This window comes from Medicago sativa, chromosome 3 (genome assembly GCF_051527215.1).
Source record: "Medicago sativa cultivar Bolivia chromosome 3, Bolivia_mono, whole genome shotgun sequence".
NCBI classification, from domain to species: Eukaryota; Viridiplantae; Streptophyta; class Magnoliopsida; order Fabales; family Fabaceae; genus Medicago; species Medicago sativa.
In genome coordinates, this window is record NC_140751.1 from 70,618,140 (window position 1) to 70,642,951 (window position 24,812).

General features: G+C 29.6%; 1 protein-coding gene across 1 annotated transcript; it reads left to right on the forward strand.

The window, feature by feature from the left end:
* The first annotated feature begins 19,177 nt into the window (after nucleotides 1–19,177).
* On the forward strand, nucleotides 19,178–24,212 carry LOC146939740 (telomere repeat-binding protein 4-like). The gene is made up of 9 exons (XM_085757478.1): nucleotides 19,178–19,491; nucleotides 20,627–20,768; nucleotides 20,862–21,618; nucleotides 21,705–21,926; nucleotides 22,018–22,097; nucleotides 22,243–22,475; nucleotides 22,617–22,934; nucleotides 23,016–23,079; nucleotides 23,835–24,212. The coding sequence occupies exons 2-9, from the start codon at nucleotides 20,688–20,690 to the stop codon at nucleotides 24,042–24,044; spliced, it is 1,965 nt and encodes a 654-aa protein (XP_085613604.1). The 5' UTR covers nucleotides 19,178–19,491; nucleotides 20,627–20,687; the 3' UTR covers nucleotides 24,045–24,212.
* The last annotated feature ends 600 nt before the right edge of the window (nucleotides 24,213–24,812 follow it).

The window sequence follows — 24,812 nt, forward strand, 5'->3', positions numbered from 1 at the left end:
CTAGCAACACTTTTGATCGATCCATCCATCTAAGGGGACAACTAGCTGGCGGAGCTAACGGAGACATGCTGTACTCACAAGTAATCACATGCTAATTCTTTTTTCAACCCAAATCCAATCACACCCATAACCATTCTAATTATAAAGCTTATGGATTCATTTAATCCTATCTGTATTAAATATATTATCTGGGTTTTATATCACTACTCAAGATCTAGAGTGAAAAAACTAAAAATTAAATAATTTTATCAACAAAAATAAATAAATAAATGTGGAGTGATTTGGCATTATGATTCTCCTAGCATGCATGGTTGAAATTGCTACCAATTATGTAATCATAGAGAAAAATTTAATTTCCTTTTGGAACATGCTTCCTCACACTCTCACACACAACAAAACAAACTTTTCTATGAAACTTAATTAATCTGTACATTTTCCTAAGATATTCGGATTTTGCTTTTTTATGTCCTTCTAATCACGATATGATTCCCCTAAAAAAAATCACAACATGATTGATAACATCTGCACATTTTTAAAGAGCATATATTTTATGTTTATACTAGAAAGTTCAGTACAATATATACATTATTATACTTATATGGCTTATATTCGTTACAGATTAAAAGAATCACCCCCAGGGCCGGCCTTGTGCAAGTGCATCAAGGCCCTTGGCACAGGGCCTAAAACTTAGAGGGGCCTCAAAATTTGGAAAAAAATAAAATAAAATTGTACATACGGCTAAAATCCGTCACTAAATGTCCTTTTTCCGTAGGTAAAAGTCTAAAAGACAACAATTTTGCTGTTAATTATGCATTATCCATAGGTAAATGCCTATTTGTCTGTGGGTAAAAGTCTTAAGATTTTTTTCAATTTTTTTAAATGAAATTGTCAAGATTACAACGGAGTCTCCGAATTGTCGGGGACGGCCCTGATCACCCCATTAAAAAATTACCAGTATTATTGGGTACAGAGTTATAAAAAGTATCTAAACACAAGCATCAAATTCCACAATTGATGAAACCAATTTTTCAAACTGGATGAAGATATAAAGGAAACCCAATATGCCGTTTGTGTTATTGTTCTTTGCTTCTGCACCCCCAAAATAAAATAAATAAAGCTTCCTAGACAAACTTTAATTTATGCACTTTGTTTATGATCCGAATATTCTTGACCATATAGCATATCTAATCTGATCAATTTACCATTCTCCTAATTACAGCTAGCCTAATAATTTGACTTAGCCATAAAAAAAAAGTTTCAATATATTGGATTGATACTTTTCTTCAACTTCCAGCTACCGCGTCAGAAAAAAGTTACATAACCAACTTCTATTTTTGGTGTATAAGGGAGGCAACCAACTATATTTTATTCAAATCAGATCATTGAAAAAATATATATTATATTATAGTGTAAACAATTCATGATGACATATACTACATATCAAGAGTTTGGTCTTTCAATTTAAGGTTTAGTTCAATCTCTCCAAATGGCTTGGTTTAACATCATTAATCATATGATTTTAATTTGTCGGTTTGCTTCATATGATTAGTTATTAATAATTTGATTATCATTAGCATAAATCCCCCACAATTAAAATATATTTTTCTGGTGACAAAGGTATTACCTCACCTCCTATTGAGGGTCAGTGAACAAAATAAGATCTATCTATTTGAACTAGTTGAATTCCCATGCGTTCACATGGGGCTTTGGATAATTGATCATATTTTAGGTAGAAAATAACGAGAACCATAAATTTAATATTGTTTTAACTAATTCATTTTGAAATGGTCCAATAAATTTAAATAAACTTTCTTCTTTTTTTTTTTGAGCAAAAATACACTTTCTTCTAAATTCACCAAGTGAAGTCTTTGTAAAAAAGAATTATCTATAAAAACTCATCAAGTGAAGCTTTCTTTTTTTACCTTCCGTAATTACTAGCTGGGTTAATATGTCTTTACCCCCTGTAATATAGGCGAGTTCCGGTTTTCCTCCCTGTAAAAAAGATTCTTTCGATTCCAACCCTGTAATATAAAGATTCCGTCGAAAACTCCCCTGAGCACATTTGAGACCCCCCCAGCAGATGACGTGGCATGACATGGCACGCTGAGTCACCGATTCTGCTGACGTGGCGCGGTGACTGTATAATTAATTTTATTTTTTATTTTTTTTATAGGGACACGTGGCATTTGTCATTTTTTTAATTTTTTTAATAAATTTTTTTTTAATTCTAAAAAACGAAAATAATTCAGAAAAAATAAAAAAAATTACGAAATTTTTTTAAAAAATTGGAAAAATTAATAAAAATGATAAAAAATCTGGAAAATTTTAAAAATAAAAAATAAAATCTGGGAAATTTTAAAAAAATAATAATTTAAATTCTGGAAAAATAAATAAAAATTGAAAATAATGAAAAAATTTGGAAAAAATTAATAAAAACGAAAACAAAAATCTGGAAAATTTTAAAATAATAATAATTTTTTAAAAAAATTCTGGAAAAATAAATAAAAATTGAAAATAATGAAAAAATTTGGAAAAAAATTAATAAAAACGAAAACAAAAATCTGGAAAATTTTAAAATAATAATAATTTTTTAAAAAAATTCTGGAAAAATAAATAAAAATTGAAATAATGGAAAAAATAAATAAAAATGGATTTTTTTTCGAAATTTAGAAGATATTTAAAAATACTGGAATTTAATTTTCAAAATAAAAAAGTTTAGATTAAAAAATTTTAAATCTGAGAAGCTTGAATTACATAGGAATATTTTTGTAAAAAGAATTATTAATGCGTGTAAAATTTTAAAAAGTGTCCGTTTACACTCAGGTTCATCGAGCTCGAAAAAGCTTTATGCTTGCTGCTTGAGCAGGGAGTTGTTGGCACTTGGGTTTGTTATTGTGTTGGCAGTCAATCCATTCGCTAAAATTAAATCCTAATTGTTTTTGACAAATGTTCACTATTCATATTTTTTTTGTAATCTGGTTTCATCCCCGCACGCGGGTTTGCTATGTTATGCTCATGATTAGTGAATTTTTGTTAGGATATTTTAGGACTGTTTCGCTTGGTCTGATTTATAATGATGTATGCCCGTTTTGGGTTTTACCTGGGTTAGGTTTTATGTCCCCCCAGTCTCTGTATCTCTCTCTTTTTCTTTTAATGTATTTTTCTTTTTACTTAAAAAAAATTTAAAAAGTGTCTTATTTAAGAGACATTAAAATTTAAAAAGTGAGTACCTCAAGTTGCTCTTCCAATGTCTTTTGAACTTCCCAAAAAAATCTAAACTTTTTTATTTTGAAAATTAAATTCCAGTATTTTTAAATATCTTCTAAATTTCAAAAAAAAATCCAAACTTTTTTATAATTTTTAAAATTTCGAAAAAAAATCTATTTTTTCATTTTATTAATTTTTTAAATTTTTTTGGAATTTTTTCATTATTTTCAATTTTTATTAATTTTCCAGAATTTTTTTAAAAAAATAATTTTTTAAAAAATTTTCCAGATTTTATTTTTTATTTTTAAAATTTTTATAGGGGGTAAAACTGGAACTCGCCTAAATTACAGGGGGTAAAGACATAAAAAAATTACAAATGCCACGTGTACCCTATAAAAAAAATAAAAAATAAAATTAATTATACAGTCAGCAAGCCACGTCAGCAGACAAGGGTGACTAAGCGCGCCACGTCATCAGCTGGGGGGTCTCAAATGTGCTCAGGGGGGTTTTCGACGGAATCTTTATATTACAGGGTTGGAATCGAAAGAATCTTTTTTACAGGGGGGAAAACCGGAACTCGCCTATATTACAGGGGGGTAAAGACATATTAACCCTTACTAGCTAGGATATTTCACCTCTTGAATGCCTCCTAAGACCATCCACAACAGAGCATTCTAAATTGGGTGCTTAAATTGAATTCAAATGTCCACATCACTCATTTTACCGTAATACTTAATAAGCACCAATTTTCTCCAACCCAACACCTTAAAAGAAATTATTAAATAAGTCCCACAAATAATTTTATATCATTACATTTCAGCAAAATTTATTTATTGTATTAAGATTTATTAAATGGACCTATGAAAATGAAGAGAGAGAGAGAGAGGGGGTGCTTCCATAGCCACCATTCTCCATAGCCACCCATGTATTATACTCCACAATAGAGGTGCCTATTTAATGTAGTGCTAAATAGGTGAAGCACCCACCATTGTGGATGGTCTAAGTAATCTCCATGATTTAGGCTTTTAACATGTGTTGCTCAAAAAAAAAGCTTTTAACATCTGTTGTGAAATATTTGTTTATTTTTATGTGTTGGATACTTGGATCGCGTAACTATTCAACTAGTCAAATGAAACCTCTTTTTTGTTAAGTTTTTTAATGGTTAATTCATACACTTTAAGTGTGGAGAACTCAAAATTTAAACTTCGATCTCTACAAATAACGTCTCTGATGACTACCATATGAGCTATACTTACAAGACAAATGAAAGCTCCTTAGTATCATATCGAATGAAATCTATGTAAACAAATGTCCTTAAGACACATAAATCACTATGACCAAGTGATTATTTTTTTTTTTTGAAGGAAGTGATCTTATCTATCTTCTTATCGGCTTCTCATTTCAAAAATGTTCATGTGTTAAAGATGTCATTTTCAAAAACCGTTTGATAAATAATATGCATGTTTTGACATTGAATTCTTGAATCAGGTCAAAGCTCAAACGCGCCACCAAACGTAAGCCTTTCCAGCAACTGAAATTGACCTTTTTTATTTTTTATGGTTTGAAATGTGATCTGGATGGTGTAACCAGCACATGCAAAAAAAAAAAATAATAATAATAAAAAAACCAATTAGGGAAAATGTTTTAAATTCCTTAGTCTTCGTCTATTGGTCATTCAAAAAAACTTGAAAACTAATGCTCATGTTAAGTTAAGGACCACAACTGACAAATATATGGGAAATATTTGTGTGACATTAATGTCACGGTAACATTAAATTTGGATCACACATTGGATGACATTAGACATGTTGTGTGGTCCAGATGCAATGGCAATGACAATGTGTGGTCCAGATGCAATGGCACGGTGACATTAATGTCACCAAAGTGCCACCCCAAATATATGTTAATGTTCCTTATTCCTTAATTATGTCAAATCAACGGATAATAATAAAGCTTATAAAGGTAATGCAAAACTTTAAAATCATGAGAGGGGCCATCTTCCTAAGTAGAAGCAATTACAGTATTACCATTTAGAAAAATAGAAATTATTGGCTAAAATTATTGTTTTTGACAGATTAATTAAAAAAATATCAATAAATGATTGCATAAATCTCATTTCTCAAAACAAATGTGAGTTTTCACCGACTCTTAGACCATCCACAATGAAGCACTTCATTTTAAGTGCCAAAATAAGTATTAAGGGTCCACATCCATTATTTTATACTTTTCTAACATTTCTACTTAACCTAAAAAAATGTCAATCACTTCAACTCATCATCTCAAAAAAATTATAAACATGGATCCTACAAAATATATTTAATAAAATTCATTTATTTTAAAACATATTATCAAATTATGCCAACAAAAAAGTTTAGAAAGAGAGGGGTGCTCCCATACCCTTCTCTATAGGCATCTAATTCTTTTACTCTACAATGATGATGTCTATTTAACTTAATGTTAAATAGATGACTTAATGTTAAATAGATGAAGCATTCGTCATTATGAATTATCTTAAAATTTGTTTTATTGATAAAAGGGAAAATATTAAACAAAATAGCACATGACAATCCTTTAATATTTATTGGACAACTTTTTGTCATATGAATGTAAGATGTTTTTTTTTTACTAAGTTGTGTAAGATGTTTGTTGGACAATGAACAACGACATACATAAAATATAGTAAAAATTACTACAATGCTCTTAATAAAGAGGGAGATGATAGAGAGAGGGAGAGAAATGACATAGGGAGATAAGAGAAATTAAAAGGAAGAATGGTTTAGAGAGAGAAGATTTGTGTGTGTGAGAGAGAGAGATTTTTGGCTTAATTGCATGTTTGATCATTTATGTTTATTTTAGGTTTTAAGTCGGTCCCTTTTGTTTTAAAAGTTTCAAGTTGGTCTCTTACGTTTTAAAGGTTTCAAGTTGATCTGAAATGTAAGTCATGATGGAATAAGTTAGTCTCTTCCGCGATATGATATTGAATTTAATAAAACAAAATAAAAAATAAAAAAATGTTTTAAAATCGGTTTCTAAATAAGTTAAATTCCATCACTCATATTGTCAACCGAATCTTTAAACGGTCAAGTGACAGAATGGACTAACTTATTCCAACGTGAGTAACGTTTTGGACCAACTTCAAACATTTTAAACATAAGGGACAACTTGAAACTTTTAAAATATAAGTGACCAACTTAAAACCTAAAATAAACATAAAGCACAAAACATGCAATTAATCCGATTTTTTTTAGTATAAAGTAAAAAAGTATTTTGGTTTTTTAAATTGTTTGTATTTGAGACAAAAAGTTGTCTCATGCTTTAGTAAGAGACAAAAATTTCATATTTTGTTCAATCCATGGCTCTCTATTATGTCTAGTCTCATGAAGAGATTTAAAAACAAGGGTTAATACCTCTTTTAGTCCCTGTAATATGAGCGAATTCCGGTTTTAGTCCCTGTAAAAAAAAAAGTTTAGATTCTGTCCCTAACATTTGAGATTCTTCCACTTTTAGTCCCTCACCTGAACCAGTCAGCAGAATCTGCTGACGTGTCATGCTGACTGTGTAATTATTTTTATTTTTTATTTTTTTATTGTGCACACGTGGCATTTGTGATTTTTTTAATAAAAAATTCTTAAAAAAATAAAAAGACGAAAAAAATATTAAAAAATAAAAAAATCTAGAAAAATTTATAAAAATTAAAAATAATGAAAAAAATCTGAAAAATTTAAAAAATCTAAAATTTTGGAAAATTAATTTTCAGAAATAAAAAAAATTCTAAAAAATTGGAAAATTAATTTTCAAAAATAAAAAAAATTCTAAAAAATTTGAAAAAATTCAGGATTTTTTTTTATAAAAATCTAGAAATGTTTTTTTTACGGATTTAGCCAAATTTTTTAAACAGGAATTTTTTTAAAATCCAGAAAATCCAAAAAAAAAAAATCCTAATCTTTAATAATTAATTCTAATCTTTAATCACCACACAACCTCCCTCTAAAACCCAACTGCTACCAGCGTGAGCCCTCAGGAGGAAAAAAAATTGCAACTTAAAACAAAAAGCTGAAGCATCATCCTCTAGAACCCACATCAGCAGCACAACCCTTCCTTCTTTCCTTCATTTCTTTCTTTTCTCTTCTCTCTCCTCACTTCTCCTTCTCTCTCTCGTTCTTCATCTTTTTCTTTTCTTTCTTTTCTTTTTTTTTTAAAACAAAAATTACAATTCCCGTTCTTCTTTCTCTCTCCCGTTAATTCTTCTTCTTCTCCATTTCTTTATTTTTTCTTTTTTTTCTTTTCCCTTCTTCTCTTTTTTTGTTTTTTCCCTTTTTTATATATACAAACAACAACAAAAATAAAAAAAAAGGTTTAGATCTAAAAAAAAAACAAAAGAAAAAGAAAAACTTTGGATGTATGGGTTTTGGTGCGGTTTCGGTTTGTCCGTTTCTTGAGGTTGAGGGTTGGTACTGGTTTGTTGAAAATTGTGTTTGGCGTAAGGTTTGGATTCGATTTCGACGGCAGGCTTAGGTGTGTGTTTGGGATTGGATTTTGATTGTGTATGATGTTTGAGGGTTATGTGATGAAGATTGTTGATTGCTGATCGATAGGGAATTTGTGTTGTTTCGGTGTTTATGAGCTTATGATTTATTGAATTGGTTATGAGTTTGGAGATTGGGTTGTTCTTTGAAAAGAATGGTGTTGAGCGTGTGTGCGTTGTGGATTGGTTGATGATTTGCAAATTGGCTCTGTGTTGTTTGTGTGATGATTTTTGCGTGTCCTCTCACTGCTTCCTTCCATTTGTTTCAAATTTATTAACCAACAGATTTTAATTTCTTCACATAAATGGATTTTAATTATGTGAAGGATTTGAATTTTGTGTGTCCAGATTTAAAAAAAAAAAAATCCTGAATTTTTTTCAAATTTTTTAGAATTTTTTTTATTTCTGAAAATTAATTCTAAAAAAGATCAAGTTCCTGAAAAAAAATTGAACTTTTTTTAAAAAATTTCGAAATATATTTTCTTATTATTTTAAAAAAAATTCGAAATTTTTTAAATTTGAAAAATATTCAGATTTTTTTCCAAAAAAATAATCAGATTTTTTTTTAGATTTTTTAAATTTTTTTCATTATTTTTAATTTTTCTAGATTTTTTTATTTTTTAATATTTTTTTTCATTTTTTTATTTTTTAAGAATTTTTTATTAAAAAAAAATCACAAATGCCACGTGTGCACAATAAAAAAAATAAAAAATAAAAATAATTACATAGTCAGCATGACACGTCAGCAGATTCTGCTGACTGGTTCAGGTGAGGGACTAAAAGTGGAAGAATCTCAAATGTTAGGGACAGAATCTAAACTTTTTTTTTTACAGGGACTAAAACCGGAATTCGCTCATATTACAGTGACTAAAAGGGGTATTAACCCTAAAAACAAACACGGTAAAATTAAAGTTGTATTATCGATTCTATTATTTTTCACTAGATCAAACACACTCTAATGATTCGTTTTTTTTATCAAATATGATATAAAACCCAATAAAAATAGGGTTAATTATGTTTCTAGTCCCTATAAAATAGTGACCTTGTAAGTTTAGTCCTTACTTAATTTTAATAGCATTTTTAGTCCCTATAAAAAAAAATTTACTTATAATTTTAGTCCCTGCTAAAACAAAGTTTGATTAATTATCCTTAAACTCTTAAATTTTTGAACGATTTTTTTGAGACAAGATTAGAACACTATGAAAGGTTCGTTTACTAAAATTTAGAATTTTCAGACATGAAATGAATTAAATATGAATTTTTTAAAACGACAAAAGTTAAAGATAAAAAGTAATAAAATCTGGATGTAGAAATCAAATTTGCGATAATTTTTTGCGGAGGAACTTTTAGTAATGTTCTAAACATGTCTGCAAAAAATTGTTCAAAAATTTAAGAGTTTAAGCATAAATTAAACAAATTTGAATTGAGTAGGGACTAATACTCAGGGCAAAAAAACAAAATTAGGGACTAAAAATGCTATTAAAATTAAGTAAGGACTAAACTTACAAGGTCGCTATTTTATAGGGACTAGAAACATAATTAACCGATAAAAATAAGATAGAATAAGGTCAAGATAAACAAGGCTAAAATATGGTATTGGTCCCTGCAAAATAGGCCAGTTTTGGTTTTAGTCCCTCCAAAATTTTTTTTATAGTTTTTGGTCCCTGCAAAAATAGGTCAGTTTTGGTTTTAGTCCCTGCAAATTTTTTTTTTATAGTTTTTGGTCCCTGCAAAAATAGGCCAGTTTTGGTTTTAGTCCCTGCAAATTTTTTTTATAGTTTTTGGTCCCTGCAAAAATAGACCAGTTTTGGTTTTAGTCCCTGCAAATTTTTTTTATAGTTTTTGCTCCTTGCAATTATGGGTTAATAGTGTTTTTCACCCCTGTAATATAGGCCATTTCCGGTTTTCGCCCTTGTAAAATTTCCGGTTTGAAATGCACCCTTGTAAATTTTTTTTTTCCGGAATACACCCCTCCCCCCTCCAACTCAGCAGATTCGCTGACTTGGCTTTTTTTTTTTTTTCAATTTTTATTTTTTTTAAATGGCCAGGTGTAATAAAATGCCACATCATATTTTTATTCTAAAAATAATTTAAAATAAATAAAAAAAAATCCAAAAATAATAAAACAATTCAGTTTTCTTTCCAAAAATTTAAAAAATCGAAAGATAATTTTAAAAAAATAAAAAAAATCCAAAAAATAATAAAAAAATTCAGTTTTTTTCCAAAAATTTTTAAAATCGAAAAATAATTTTTAAAAAAATAAAAAAATCCAAAAAATCATAAAAATATTCAGTTTTTTTCCAAAAAATTTAAAAAATCGAAAAATAGTTTTTATAAAATTCAGAAAAAATTTTAAAATCGAAAAAAAAATTCAGAAAAAATAAATTTGTCAAAAAAATAAAATTCAGAAAAATAGTCATATTTATAGTCATATTTTTTTCCAAAAAATTTTAAAATCGAAAAAAAAAGTTAGTTTTTTTTCAAAAATTTTAAAAGTATTTTACCATCAACATTTAGAATAGCGCAGATTATATAGTATTGAAGAGTAATCAATGCTTTTTTTTAAAGTATTTTACATGCATATAAATTTTAGAATAAATATTTTGTTAACGTATCTTAGCCGCGTATCGTATCCTGAATTTTAAAAAATTCGCGTATCCATGTATCCGTATCGTATCGTACATGCACCCGCACTACGTATACGTACCTCATAGGCGAGAAGCTGTGACTTGTTTATTTCCCTACGGTCCATTTTTAAAAATTATTTTTCGATTTTTAAAATTTTTGGAAAAAAACTGAATTTTTTATGATTTTTTTTTAAAATTATTTTTCGATTTTTTAAATTTTTAGAAAAAAACTGAATTTTTATATTATTTTTTGGATTTTTTTATTTTTTAAAAATTATTTTTCGATTTTTTAAATTTTTATAAAAAAACTGAATTTTTTTATTATTTTTTTTATTTTTTAAAATTATTTTTGGATTTTTTAAATTTTTGGGAAAAAAACTGAATTTTTTTATTATTTTTGGATTTTTTTATTTATTTAAAATTATTTTTAAAATAAAAATATGATGTGGCATTTTTTTTTACACCTGGCCATTTAAAAAAAATAAAAAATGAAAAAAAAAGTCAAGTCAGCGCCACGTCAGCGAATCTGCTGAGTTGGAGGGGGGAGGGGTGTATTCCGGAAAATTTTTTTTTTACAAGGGTGTATTTCAAACTGGAAATTTTACAAGGGCGAAAACCGGAAATGGCCTATATTACAGGGGTGAAAAACACTATTAACCCTTTTGCTCCTTGCAAAAATAGGCCAGTTTTGGTTTTAGTCCCTGCAAATTTTTTTTATAGTTTTTGGTCCCTACAAAAAATTTTGTTTTGGGAAATAGTCCCTGACCCCAGTTATGTGATGATTTGTCACTTTTATAAATAAAAAAGTAATTATTGTATCTGTTTTATTATTATTTTTTAATTAAATAATAATTATTGTTATATAAATTATAAAAAATAATATTCTTTTTATTAAGTAAACACATATGCCACATATGCACAAAAGTGACAAATCATCACATAATTGGGGTCAGGGACTATTTCCAAAAACAAAAATTTTTGCAGGGACCAAAAACTATAAAAAAAAATTTGCAGGGACTAAAACCAAAACTGGCCCATTTTGCAGGGACCAATACCATATTTTAGCCGATAAACAATTATCTTATCTCTCTAAAAAAAACAATTATCTTATCATTTATTTGATACACACGTGATAACAAATATGATAATGTTATTTTATCATATCATTTTTAGGTGTACACTTCGTAATACATGATAAGATATAAACATATTTTGAATTAATTATTCTAACTTTAATTTGTTAATATTTAATTTAACTACTAATTTTCTTTTGATCGGTAAATATATTTAGTTTTGTTTCCGTCCCAACCATGTCGGCAATCACACATTGAACGTTGACGATTGACATCATAAGTCAATAGCAAAACATGAAATATCATCTAACTTGGATGAAAATATTACATGAGAAACTATAAGCCAATTATAATTTGGGAGTTGAATAGTTCAACTGATTTGAGTTAAAGAATAAATAGTTTGAAGTTCTTGATTTAAATCCAAACAAAGAGGAACAAACTTTTTTTAATAATAATTTTTTTTAGGGGTAATAACATTCGTTATTTAAAAAAAAATAGAATCTAAATATCTAGCTACGATGATACATATATAGATATAATGGAAGATTAAATTTGGCCGCATCTCCTAGCTTTTTACTTTTTCCTCGAACTTATTTAGATGTGGATTAGTTGCTATCTTATCTTAGGGAAATGTTAACTTGTGCCCTTGAGCCATAAGTTAAGAAACCAAATATAGAAATTTTTTCTTGAAAATTGTGCATTCAATACCTTAAAAGTTTCAAAAGTTATCTTCTCAATATAAAATTTATTATTTAATTCTATTTTAAGTTTCTTATCTTGTGCCCTAAGGGCACAAGTTAACATGACCCCTTATCTTATGATGATTATTCTAAGCTCATCCAAAAAATATATTTGATTATTCTAATCTTTCCTAAATTATGAAAGTTACGAAACTTGACACTCTTTCAAAAGGAGAAAAAAACGAGTCAAGGCAAACCAGAAGAGTTGTAGAAGGCTGCATAACTATTGATATTGAAGTATTGGAAAGGAAAACAAAACATTTACCTTATTTTGTTAATAAAAGAATTAGCATTCGAAGTTTGTAGCTTGTACGTTTCTCAAACTTCAAATAAGACCCAAAGCTAGGAAATACGAATATGTATTTGCTAAACCTGCTTACTTGTTTTAGACAAGCTAAAAAATGTTGGTATGTGGAGCAATTGGTAACCAAACTATATAAAACCACGCATATATTAAACTATATATCTTTTGGCCGTAAAATTCAAATCAAATGAAAATGTACGAACATATTTTTCAAAATATAAAGTAAATTTTATGTTGCAAAAAAAAGATGGTAAATTTTATTAGATAACGAAAAATAATAGTAATAGTTTAAAATTTCAATAACAAAATACATAAATTTGTGTAAATTTTATCTATGTCTATATGTAATATAGATATGTACACTGAGCTTAGTTCATTTCATAGAGATATTGTATAATATATGTAGGGAATTCAGACTCAAAACTCACACCAATAAACTTAGATGTGTGGAGCAAAGAAAAGTAATAATCAATATCAAAGTAACCTAAAGTAGCAACAACAATAATAAACTTAGATCTAATCTAGAAATCACGTGAAAAAACACAAAACCACAAGGAAAATATAAAGAGAGAAGAGAAACAAACACACCAAAAAATATTTATCCAATTCAGTCCAATAATGACATATTCTGATGGAGAGATTGATCTCTACAATCCACTATTAATGATTTTTTTACAAAGAGATACAAAAGAGTTACAAGAAATTAGTTTCAACAAACTCACCAAAAACAAAACTTAATTTCTACCTTTTTTCCCAATCTCTTCCCAATAATAAGAGACTCAAAGATTTCACTCACATAATGTATTTACAAATGTTTCTCAACCCAATAGAACCTCTCTAAAAAACTCTTACCAAATACTCTCAACCTTAAAGTTGCCTCCTTTGATTTCTCAAGTTTATCTCTCTTAAAACTCTACTCAAAAAAATGAAGAATGAAATCTTATATAGTTCTTCAGACCCCGAGACATTGTTCCACGTTGCCAACACATCATGCTAATAGCACTATAGTAAATTAAGTTAAGAATACTAGCTAGTAATTAAATTGAAATAAAAAACCTCGTGTTAATAGCATTATAGTCCTATATCTTCATTCCATCCCCTATCTTGTGTCTTCCCTTCCATTTTTCTTGTAAGATATCATGTGATAGTATTTTAAATGAATTTGAATCCCACTCTTAAAATCTAGCTCTCGTAACATGTGGGCATCCAAGCTTATATATACATTGCACAACCCCATAATTTCGACAATGTGAGATCCAAGTCAATTTAATAGTATGATTTATATACAATTTATTTTTTTACTAAAAACAAAATTAAATTCACTTTTGCAACACCCTCGTGCCGATACGTGCGGAGAAGCTGCGCCGCGCGACTTTGCCACGCTACCCGTGTTGTAGCATGGGTATCTCGACTAGTTTAGCATGGTATTAGTGTCAGATTTTATAGAACGTGTGAAAATTGGACACATACCCACACTAGACATCACATGAGTATCGAAATTGTAATAGAATCTCAGGATACTGTCATATTCATGACTCGATACTGAGTTCATGAAAGCGTCGGAAACAACGATACATCAATGTTTTAAGATTGTGTGTGAGAGAGAGAGAGAGAGAGAGAGAGAGAGAGAGAGAGAGAGAGAGAGAGAGAGAGAGAGAGAGAGAGAGAGAGAGAGAGAGAGAGAGAGAGAGAGAGAGAGAGAGAGATTCATTTTCAATCGATCCAAAATTTTAAGAGTATGAATCACTTCTTCCGTATATCAAATATTACATGCATATAAATCACGGATAAAAAAAGAAAGACACATGAACATTTTTTTACTCAAAGACACAAGAACTTGGAAGAAGCAACACACCATGATTATTCGGGTTACCCGAATCCTTTGACTACAGTTAAGTTTGACCCGAAAGGTAATTGACGAAATGACACGTTTCGAATAATAAAGACGTTATGGACCCACTGCACTTTTGCAAGGAAGGTGATAATGCATGCAACCCACAGCAACATAACATAGATAAGATAACGTGATAAAATAAAATCAAAAATGTTAATAACACCAAGCATACTTTGACACGAAACTATTATCTTCAAGCCATGGATAAATAACTGTCAACAACTTTTGGCCCCTTGTTTTTTGCTCCAACCATATGAATGAATGATATGAACCACCTTTATTTTCAACCATTCGTTTTTTTATTATTTTGCTCATTATTGCAATTATTTACCACCACTTTTTTAAAAATAAAAAGTGTAATGTCAGTATCATCAACTTGTATAGTACAGTTGACAAATTATTTTCCTTTAACTGCAGGAATTGGAAGTCTCGAATTTTAATTACTACTACTAAAAATTCTCTCAAAAAAAAAAAATTACTACTACTAAACTCTTTTAATCACTTGAATTTTTTTTTTTTGAAGAAAAATCACTTGAATTTATTCACTATAGAAATCGCAAAAGGGAAATTAAATTTTGGTGATCATTCATGATTTTTGAATGTCTAAGAAAAGATGATTTACGTATAAATTTCGGTAGTTTGATAAAGTTCTAGATTTTTCGGTGTACAGGATCAAGCTCTAGTGTAGACTTGAATCTCCTGTACTTTAAAAATGACAAAGAATCGTGTATGTCACGTATCCGATATCGATACGTCCAGATATATCTCGATACGTGTATCGGAGAAGTATTGACCAATTAATATTTATTTTTATGAAAAAAATGACTGATACGTGTCGGATACGACTAACTTATGTTTCGACACCGATACTTTTGTCTTATATTCCCTTTTAAAAAAGATAATAAAAGAATAAGAAATAAAAATACATAAAAACTCAAAAAAGTGACCGAGAGGTTGCAATTTTCATGATTTTTGCAGGCATGTTTATGATATTAAAATACGACTTTCGACATAAATTGTTATTTTTCAACTAAGAACGAAACAATTATGAATTTTTTAAGCACTAAAAACTCAAAAAAAATAAACAAACAAAATCTCAACATTGAAATCTAACTTTGGGTTGGTTTTTTGTTAGACATCTCTATAAACATTTATTTTTAAACTAGAAGAGCAGCAAAGAGCTAACTCTCCCAAAATATCATATCCAAAAAAAGATTGTTACAAAAAAGAGAGGGGGGACTATACCAAAACCCTCTCATGAGTGATTAAACCTAAAATTAGGCCACCCAAGCCTATTTTTAACATAATCACTCCTTACTTGTATAGGTAAAGAGTAATAATATACAAAAGTGTTCAAAGTTAGACCAATATTTGCAAGGGCATCAACACAAGAATTCCCCTCCCTAAATATGTGGGAAGCCAGAAAATTCATGTGTTGAGATCTGCATAATACAATTGTTCCACCGGTTCCTTAGCTGCCAAGGAACAATATCAGAATTTTTGAAAGCTTGGACCACAAGCATGGAATCCGTTGCATTCCGACTACGCCTCAATTTATTTTGATTTTTCAACCAATATGCAAAATTACAATCTTGTTCCGAGTAAGCATATACTCACGAGTCAAATTTTGTTCCGTTGTTTTTCTTGCATAGTTAGAACGTCATAAGAACCTCCACCATTAAATTTTAGATTTTTCAAACAAGAGACAAATTAATTATTAAATTATTGATCCCCATAATTATGAATTTCAGAAACAATTCATAATTAATCTGTTCCTCGTTTAAAAACTCTGACATTTAGTGTTGGATGTACTTATGATGTTCTAACCATGCCTACAAATTAGGAAACACAATTTAGCCCGTGAGTATATGGTTACTCGAAATATTGAAATTTTACACGTTTTGGTTGACAAATCAAAATAAACTGAGACGTAGTTGGAATACTATGAAACTTTTAGATCCCCTCTAGGTATTTTTATAGAGATGTTTGGAAAAAACAAACTGAAAATTTGATTTTTGAATCTAGGTTTCTGTTTTTTTTTTGAGTTTTTGGCACTTTAAAAATTTATAATTAATGTGTCCCTTGTCAGAAAATTCTAATTTTAAGTGGAAAGTTATTTTTTTAATTTTCTAAACATTCCTGCAAAAAAACTCATGAAAACATTCAGCTCATAGGTAACTTTTTTGGATTTTATATCAACATGGAAAAACAAAAGGTCAAAAATATTAAGAATCTCAAATTACAAGAATAAAATATGTGTTTTTATTTTTACAAGGTCATTTTTTAAACTTCAAATATATTAATGGTCAATTTAAATAATTAACCGATCTTAAAATTTATAAAAGTGGATATTTTTTATCAGAGTTTTTCCTTATATTTTACAAATGATTAGTATATTTGTAAAAAGAAAAATTACATTTTTATTTGCCAATAATTTTTTATAATTATTGAAAATATTACGAGCATTTTTACATAGGGGTGTAACGGTTCGGTTTTTGGTAGAAAAAATGTTTGAACCAATGAAATCTTCATCGGTTCAGTTTGGTTTGGTTTTTATTGTTTTTCAAAAAAGAAATTGAACCAAACTAGTCGGGGTTGATTCGGTTTGGATCGATTCGGTTGGTCGGTTTGTTCGAAAATACAATTAAAAAAAATCCATATTTTCACAAATTTGTATTTCATGCATACAACATACTCAAATATTTCATATAACTTTGTTTTCCATGTTCTCTGTTTTTGAAACTACTTTATATAACTAATATGAAAAAACTAACAGGAGATAGACGCTCCCAGCAGCGGTGAGGAACAATGAGTTAGGTATAACTGACGACTAGTGTTCTTTTTTAGTAGAAACGAAATAGAGTGATGAGACGAGACAGTGATGGGAGAAAGTGAATAAATCATTGAGTATTTTTTGCGGGATTTTAATTTTGAGTTTAATCATAAGTGTGTAGGAGGAGGGATAATATTACAAAAATGAGGAGTGAGGTTAGCATCGGTTCGATTCTTTGGATCTCAAAATTAAAAACCAAAAACCGAACCAAACTAGATCGGTTTAGGTTGGTTCGGTTCAGTTTTAAATCGAACGAAACAAGGTCGGATACTTTTTCGGTTTAGTTCTGTTTGGATTTTTGATTTCATCGGTTTTGTTCGAACCACTTACACCCCTATTTTTACATGTATTTATCCCTTTTTTTGAAAGAACATGTATGTATCCTTTAATTGAAATAAATAAAATAATATGTTTTTCTAACGAATTAAAAAAGTATGTTTGAGGAATATTCTCTAATTTCCATACTCAAATATATTAAATATTTAATTACATGATTTATGATAATGATCGTAAATCTCGGTACCATTTTTACATGTATATATAATATATCCAATTTTGTCAAAATAAAATATAATATATCCATTAATAGAAACAAGTAATTAATGTCATGATGATGACATTAATCAATTGGTAGGAGACATTCCATTGTATACCCAAACTTTTCATTTATTCATCTTAAGAGTGAAATTCTAACCATAAACTATATCCGACAAAAGAAATAAATAATCAATATTTTCAATTAATTAAGAAAAGTTTTCTTAAAAAAAGTTCATCTTAAGAGTGAAATTCTAACCGTAAACTACCCGACAAAAGAAATAAATAATCAATGTTTTTAATTAATTAAGAAAAGTTTTCTTAAAAAAAAGGTTACGCATTAAACTTTTTGTATACATTTTGTATTTAAGTAATTATTTTTTTAATATAAGTCAAACATAAATAATTTGAATTTGTAAATGACATGAGACACAATTTGATGACTTAGAATGATCGATACTCATAAAATTATCGAAAAACCTCCTAAAAACTTTATTTCAACTTCAGGAAATTATTCACTTTGATAATTTAATTAATGACATATAAATAATTTACTCACATGGATGAATCTACATCATCAAATCAAATTGAATGTTACGTCATCAAAATATGACACATCACCGTTTTTAGTACATGAATTTGAGGAGGTGACTAAAATTGATAAATTTTAAAATGAGGGGGTCAATTTCACGAACAACCAAAAGTAGAGGGATCAAAGCTGCTATTAATTTTTTTACTAACAAGAAAAATATTAACTTAATACTCCTTTCAGTCTCGAGTATAAAAGAAAATGATTATTTTTCAAGTTCATTGAGGAAATAATGTATCTAGTCTACATAGATACATTATTTGTTCAATAAACCTGAAAAAAAATCTTATCTTATATTCAAGACAAGAGAAAATATTAAACTTTTTGTATACATTTTGCCTTTAAGTGATTATTTTCTTAATATAAGTCAAACATAAATAAATTGGATTGTAATATTAATAATAACAAAAGGAAAAATTTATTATTCTTGTACATATAGAAAAAAAGGAAAAGTTATTTGAAAAGACAAGTAAATGAATTGAGCACAATCACAAAATTCATTCATCAAAACATGAAAAATAAATGTACCAAATAAAAAGGTGTAAATAAATGATAAAAAAAACATGGACCACAAAAAAGAGATAAACAAAAAGCCAAATCTCAATGTTTCCTCTATCTCTGTCTCATCTCTTCAAAGAGCACTCACTCTTCCACGTGTCATAGGGGTTAACATGGGTTTGGTTTGGGTTGGGTTAAGGGGTTAAGAAAGAATTTAGGTGGGTTCTAAAGAGGTTTTTGGTGGAACAAAAACAACCTATAATAACCGGTAACACAATACTTTAACCTATTAAACAAGTTATGTGGTGAAAATAACGTAGTTATAAAGGGTTTAAGGCTACTATTTCGTGGGTATTGTGTGGGTTTTTGTTTTTGTGTCTTAAACTCTTCTTTCTTTCTATCTACTATTCTATCTTTCTTCACAATCACAAACACAATTATTTCATTTCATTTAAATAAATAATAATTAAAAAGACTTAGAAAAATTTGCATTTTTATTAAGAAGAAGAACAAAAACAGTGACAAGAATTAAGGTTTTTGTGTTTAGATCTCAAGCATTTTCCGACACTTTGTACTTTTGATTGGGTTACCTCGGAATTTTCGTTACGTGATCAGAATTTGATTCCTCGGATCGTTCTTCGAAATTCGAATGTTGTCTTTTTACAAGGTGAGTTTTTTTTTTGTTTGAATTATGGGTTTTGGTGTTTTTTTGTGTTATGATATTGTTACGATCTCATCTCGGTGAAGAATTTTTGTTGAATCTGTTGAATTTTCATTGAATTATGAAGAAATTGTGGTAGCGTGTGAAAATGGTTTTTTTTTTTTTTTTTTAACATGCGAAGATTCTGTTTTCTGTGTGAAAAAATTACGGGGTTGTGTTGAGGATTGAAGAATTGAGATCCGATCGTGGAAGTTAAGGTGTTTTTGTCGTATGTAACTGTTTTTTCGTTTTTTTTTTCAATATGAAAATGAAAAAAATTTGATTTTTTTTTGGTGGGGTTTTTGGACTTGTTTGATTTTGCAAAAAAAAAAGAAAAAGAAAAGTGATGCAGTTTATGGAGCAGATGAACTTTGATGATCATGAATTGGGTTGTTTTGTGTTGATCTTCAACAATTAGCACTGATCAACAATTAATTATAGTTTTGATGTTGTTGATTTTCATGATCCATTGTGGTGTGTGTTTTTTGTTTTGATTTTGATCATGGATTTGAAGATGATTCCTTTAACTACCATGGAATTGGAATTGTTTGTTGAATTACCATGGAATTCATCTGAATCCATAATTGGATCAATCTTTTGTGCGATCAATTTTCAGTTTCTGTTACTTTATGTGATCTGGATTCAACCTTTGCAAGCCAATTTATGTTGTTATTGTTACGTCATGTTTGATGAAATTAAATCCATGAGTTTGTTTAATTGGTAGTTTTTTGAGTTGCTTTAAATCTGATCTTAATTGTTCCCTGTGTATTCAATTGGGTTGAATTTATATTCAACTGTTACAATTGGATGAATTTTATGACAGATTTGGTTTCTCTGATGTCTGTCTCTCTTCTTGGTTTTTGTGATTTTGAATCATATTTATTTATCTTGTACTTCAATGCCACTTGCCAAATTAATGTTGTGAATATTCCTTTTTGCCTTTATTCGAAAAGTAACCGTCTGGATTAATTGAAGATTAGATTATTCAACTTGCATTCCTTGGATGTAAAGAATTATTGCAAGTTTGACTATATGATAAATGTTGATTTGAAATAGTTAAAAATGTTACACGTGATATTGATCTCCTTCAACCTTATGACAGTGACGAGGATCTGCTGTATTGATGCTTCTGATTATTTGAAGAGTATATATATGTTCAAATTATGGTGTTTAAGAAGAGGGCAAATCATGGATTCAATGGCTTTCAAGTTCCGGTTATTCCTAGAGCTCCTAGATCTGCAAGAGTAAGTACTTGATGCATTCTTCGCAATTGTGTTATGCATTTCATTTCGTGCTTTGAATTTTATTTTAATCCTTTAAGTTTGATAATTGTTCAGGGGAGGAGTCCATTGAACAAAAAGGTTAAGGATAGTCAAGTTTCTGCTTTTGAAATATTGGCATCTATAGCTGGCAAGTTGTTGGAGGAGAGTGAAAGTTCAGCTTCTAGCAATGCATCTGAAGGAAATAATCAGCATTCCTTTAGAGAAGGCATTATTGTGCAAGATCGACAAGATGAAGCTAAGCCATCAATAACCGAGGGAATTCATCATGGAAGCTCTGGAGAAAGTATTTTTACAACCGAGGTAGCCTCACAAAACCTTGATCAGAAACCTCTTGTACATACCGAGCCTGATTTTTCATTGGAAAAAGCTGAAAAAGCTAATGTGAAGATCGAAGCTGTTGAATCAGATACTAAAGATAGGATTTATTCTAGTAGATTAGTAGAAACACCGGAAAAATTCAGGGAGTCTTGTAACAGGAAAATAAAGAAAGGATTCAGATCCAATAAATATGGTTTGAAAGACCGGTTAGAATTGTATATGTCTCCTGCTCCGGTTGACTCAAAAATTAATGTAAAGTATCCACTTCATAGGAAGCCATTTCCCACTGATACCTTTACCAAGTATGGGAATGGCATTAAGTTAGATTTTAGAGATGATGACGAAAACTTTTTAAGGTGCACGAAGGTTGGCACTAAGTCGAAGGCTTTTAGGTCTCCACGACGCATGGCACACCGCAGAATCAAGAATCTGCTGTCTTCTAAATACTGGAACGTTGCTCCAAAGTTGAAGGACTGTGAACTTTCTAGATCTGGTAAGTGTGGTACCAAATGCATACTATGTCTTTGAGTTTGATTGTGTTTTTTTTTTTTTTAACCAAAAGTAATATTGAATTTACAGATCTTGAAATACCTCTTTACCGTAAGAGGAAGGTGTGTAACGGTTCCGACAGTTCTCATCATAACCCTACTGTTAAGAAGAGGAAATTCTTTGACCGGGTATCTGGGGTAACTTCTGATGGAGGATTTAGCAGCGAGAGTGTGTCTAATTCGCCTGAGAAAGGAACAGATGGACACAAACCTAGCTCTTCTTCAAAATTGCAAGTAACCGAGGATTCTCGTGGTAACTAACTTTCTGATATTCCTTCATTGTATATCTTGATTGTTCAGTACAATAAATGGTTACTCATGTGATGTATATTCCTTGTGAACAGTGAAGTTTAGCATTAAGTCATTCAGGATACCCGAGCTTTACATTGAGGTTCCCGAATCTGCAACCGTTGGTTCACTAAAGGTATAAATAGAGCTTGCCAAATTATAAACATTAGTTTCAAAAACTGTTATTGTTGTCGAAGATTCATCCGTACATTTGCTGTCATTTTTAAAAAGAAAGAAAAGGATCTAACCTTTGCGTTGTGTTTTGTTGCAATTTTTTATAGAGGACAGTCATGGAGGCAGTGATGGCTATAATTGGAGGCGGTATGCATGTTGGTGTTCTTCTTCAGGGGGAAGAAATTGGAGATGACAATAGAACACTTGAGCAGACCGGTTTGTCTTGCAATGAGAATCTGGATACCCTCAGCTTCATGTTGGAGCCTAGTTCTCTAATAGCTTCTCCTGTTTCTTGTGTTGGTGATCCTTCTTCTCAATGTGAAACATCCGAACCTACCAGGTGAGCTAAATTTTATAACATAGTCTCTTTTCAAATGATAGTGCTTGTTAACAAAATTGCTTATGACTCGGTTGATTATTATTGGTATTATTATTATTATTTGAGACATTATAGCTAATATCATCATTTAAAAAATTTTAGGTCGCCAGAAACTGCTGCATTAGATTCAGGGATAACCGATACCATACGTGACTCCTATTTGCCGATAAATCCAGGCAACCTAGTGGAAAATAATCATGACTCTACTTATTCTCCCACTGACACTATAGTTGACAAAGTAACACCAGATCAATCCAGAGCCATAGTTGCACTTCCGGCTAGTACCGAAGCATTAGCTGTGGTTCCTGTGAGTCAGAAAATCAAGCGCTCTGAGTTTGCAAATCGTAGAACCCGGAGGCCATTCTCTGTGACTGAGGTAGAAGCACTTGTTCATGCAGTTGAAGAACTTGGGACTGGAAGGTATGATTTTATTTATTAATATAAGTTTTACCTGCAGATACACTATAAAACTGGCATGCTGATAGCATTTATGTCCTGCAGGTGGCGTGATGTTAAGTTGCGAGCTTTTGAGAATGCAGATCATAGAACTTATGTAGACTTAAAGGTAAATTGTTTTTTCCTTTAACTCAAGGGATTAACTTTGCATGGTTAACTAGAAAGATAAGATATTTGAGTTCCTTATGCTTAGCATGAATTTAATTTAACCCTTATGATCGTATTTGTTGATTTCATATTTGAGTTCCATTGTTCAGTTCCTTTGGTTAGTATGAGTTTAATTTAACCCTTATGATCATATTCATTTTATTTTGAGATTTTAAATTTCAATCGATATCTGGTACCTAGGATATATGATATATCTTGTCTAACTATAACTTCTGCTTTGTGATTATCATTGTGTTGGATTTTGCATGAGCGATAGCATGAACATTGTACCGAACATTATGCTTATTTTCTTAATATAAAGTCATTCTATCAGTGCATTATATATATTCTACAAAGAGATTGATTCATCTGCAATGATTCAATATATTTTATGTGTAGTTTGGTAAAAAGAAGTTTATGCTATTATGGTAATACCATTGCTCTGTGTAATGTTGATTTGCGAGACTTAGGACCGGTCTGGATTTACTTATTTGAGCTTATCTACTAACATAAGCACTTGTGAGACAGCTTCATAAAAGCTTACGAAAACTACTTATGACACGTCGATAAACTGTTTTCACCTTATTTCTATAAGCTCTCCATGATAGTTTGACTTTATTGTATCTGTTGTTACATAAATATCTATACATAAGCATTTATATTATAAAGCGCTTAATTAAGTTGTTTAACCGAACATGATCTTGTTTGTCTTTGCAGGATAAATGGAAAACACTAGTGCACACTGCAAAAATCTCCCCTCAACAAAGGAGAGGAGAGCCAGTACCTCAGGAGCTATTGGACAGAGTTTTAGGAGCACATGCTTACTGGTCTCAGCACCAAATCAAGCAACATGGGAAGCATCAATGCGGAGCAGGAACATTGAAGATTACAGAAGCCTCAGCTGAAAGGGTGTCTACTCAAGTGTAGAAAAGGACTTGCTTGTGTTGTTGAACAGGAAAAGAAGAAAACAAAAAAACTTGTACATTTTGATTCAATTTCATGTAATATTCTCACACCAAATTCTTTGCCAACCGTTAATTTCATTTGGGTTGGTATTTTGTAAATGATTTGATGCAATAAAGGTTACTCTAACAGTAACTTATGCTGTTCTTTCATTTTTTTTATATTGTCAATTCATTTTTCATTTGTATGTAACAATTGTCAAAAGAATATGACATAGAAAGAAGGAAAATTGATCTCCTTGTTGTACTTGTATCATCTTTCGTTCTGTTTATAAAAATTGTTTTTTGACAAAACATTTCTAAAAGTTGTTGCTCATGTTTTCTCGGTCCAAATTGTACTTTCTAGTTTCTATGTGCTGGATTGTTTTTTCTTGGTACTTTATTTGGACTCTAATAAGGTCCTTATTTTATAGCAGACTTTATAGATTGTTCAAGTACAATATATTATTATATAGTTGTTGTTATAAGTTTGCAAAAATATTATATTTCTTTAATAATTAAAAAAGTGTTATATCAAATGTTGGTTAAACATTTTATATCAATCAAGTTAACTTTGAGGTCCATATTAAAATCACCTTCTATTTATTTGTTTGCTTTTGATGATTTGTGTGATCAATTAGGATGAGACTTATGAAAATAATTCAAACATAGAAATGATCATATTCTTGAATTTGATATTAGATAATGATTGAGGGTTACCAAATGAGTCATAATTGCCACACAATGTATTTGG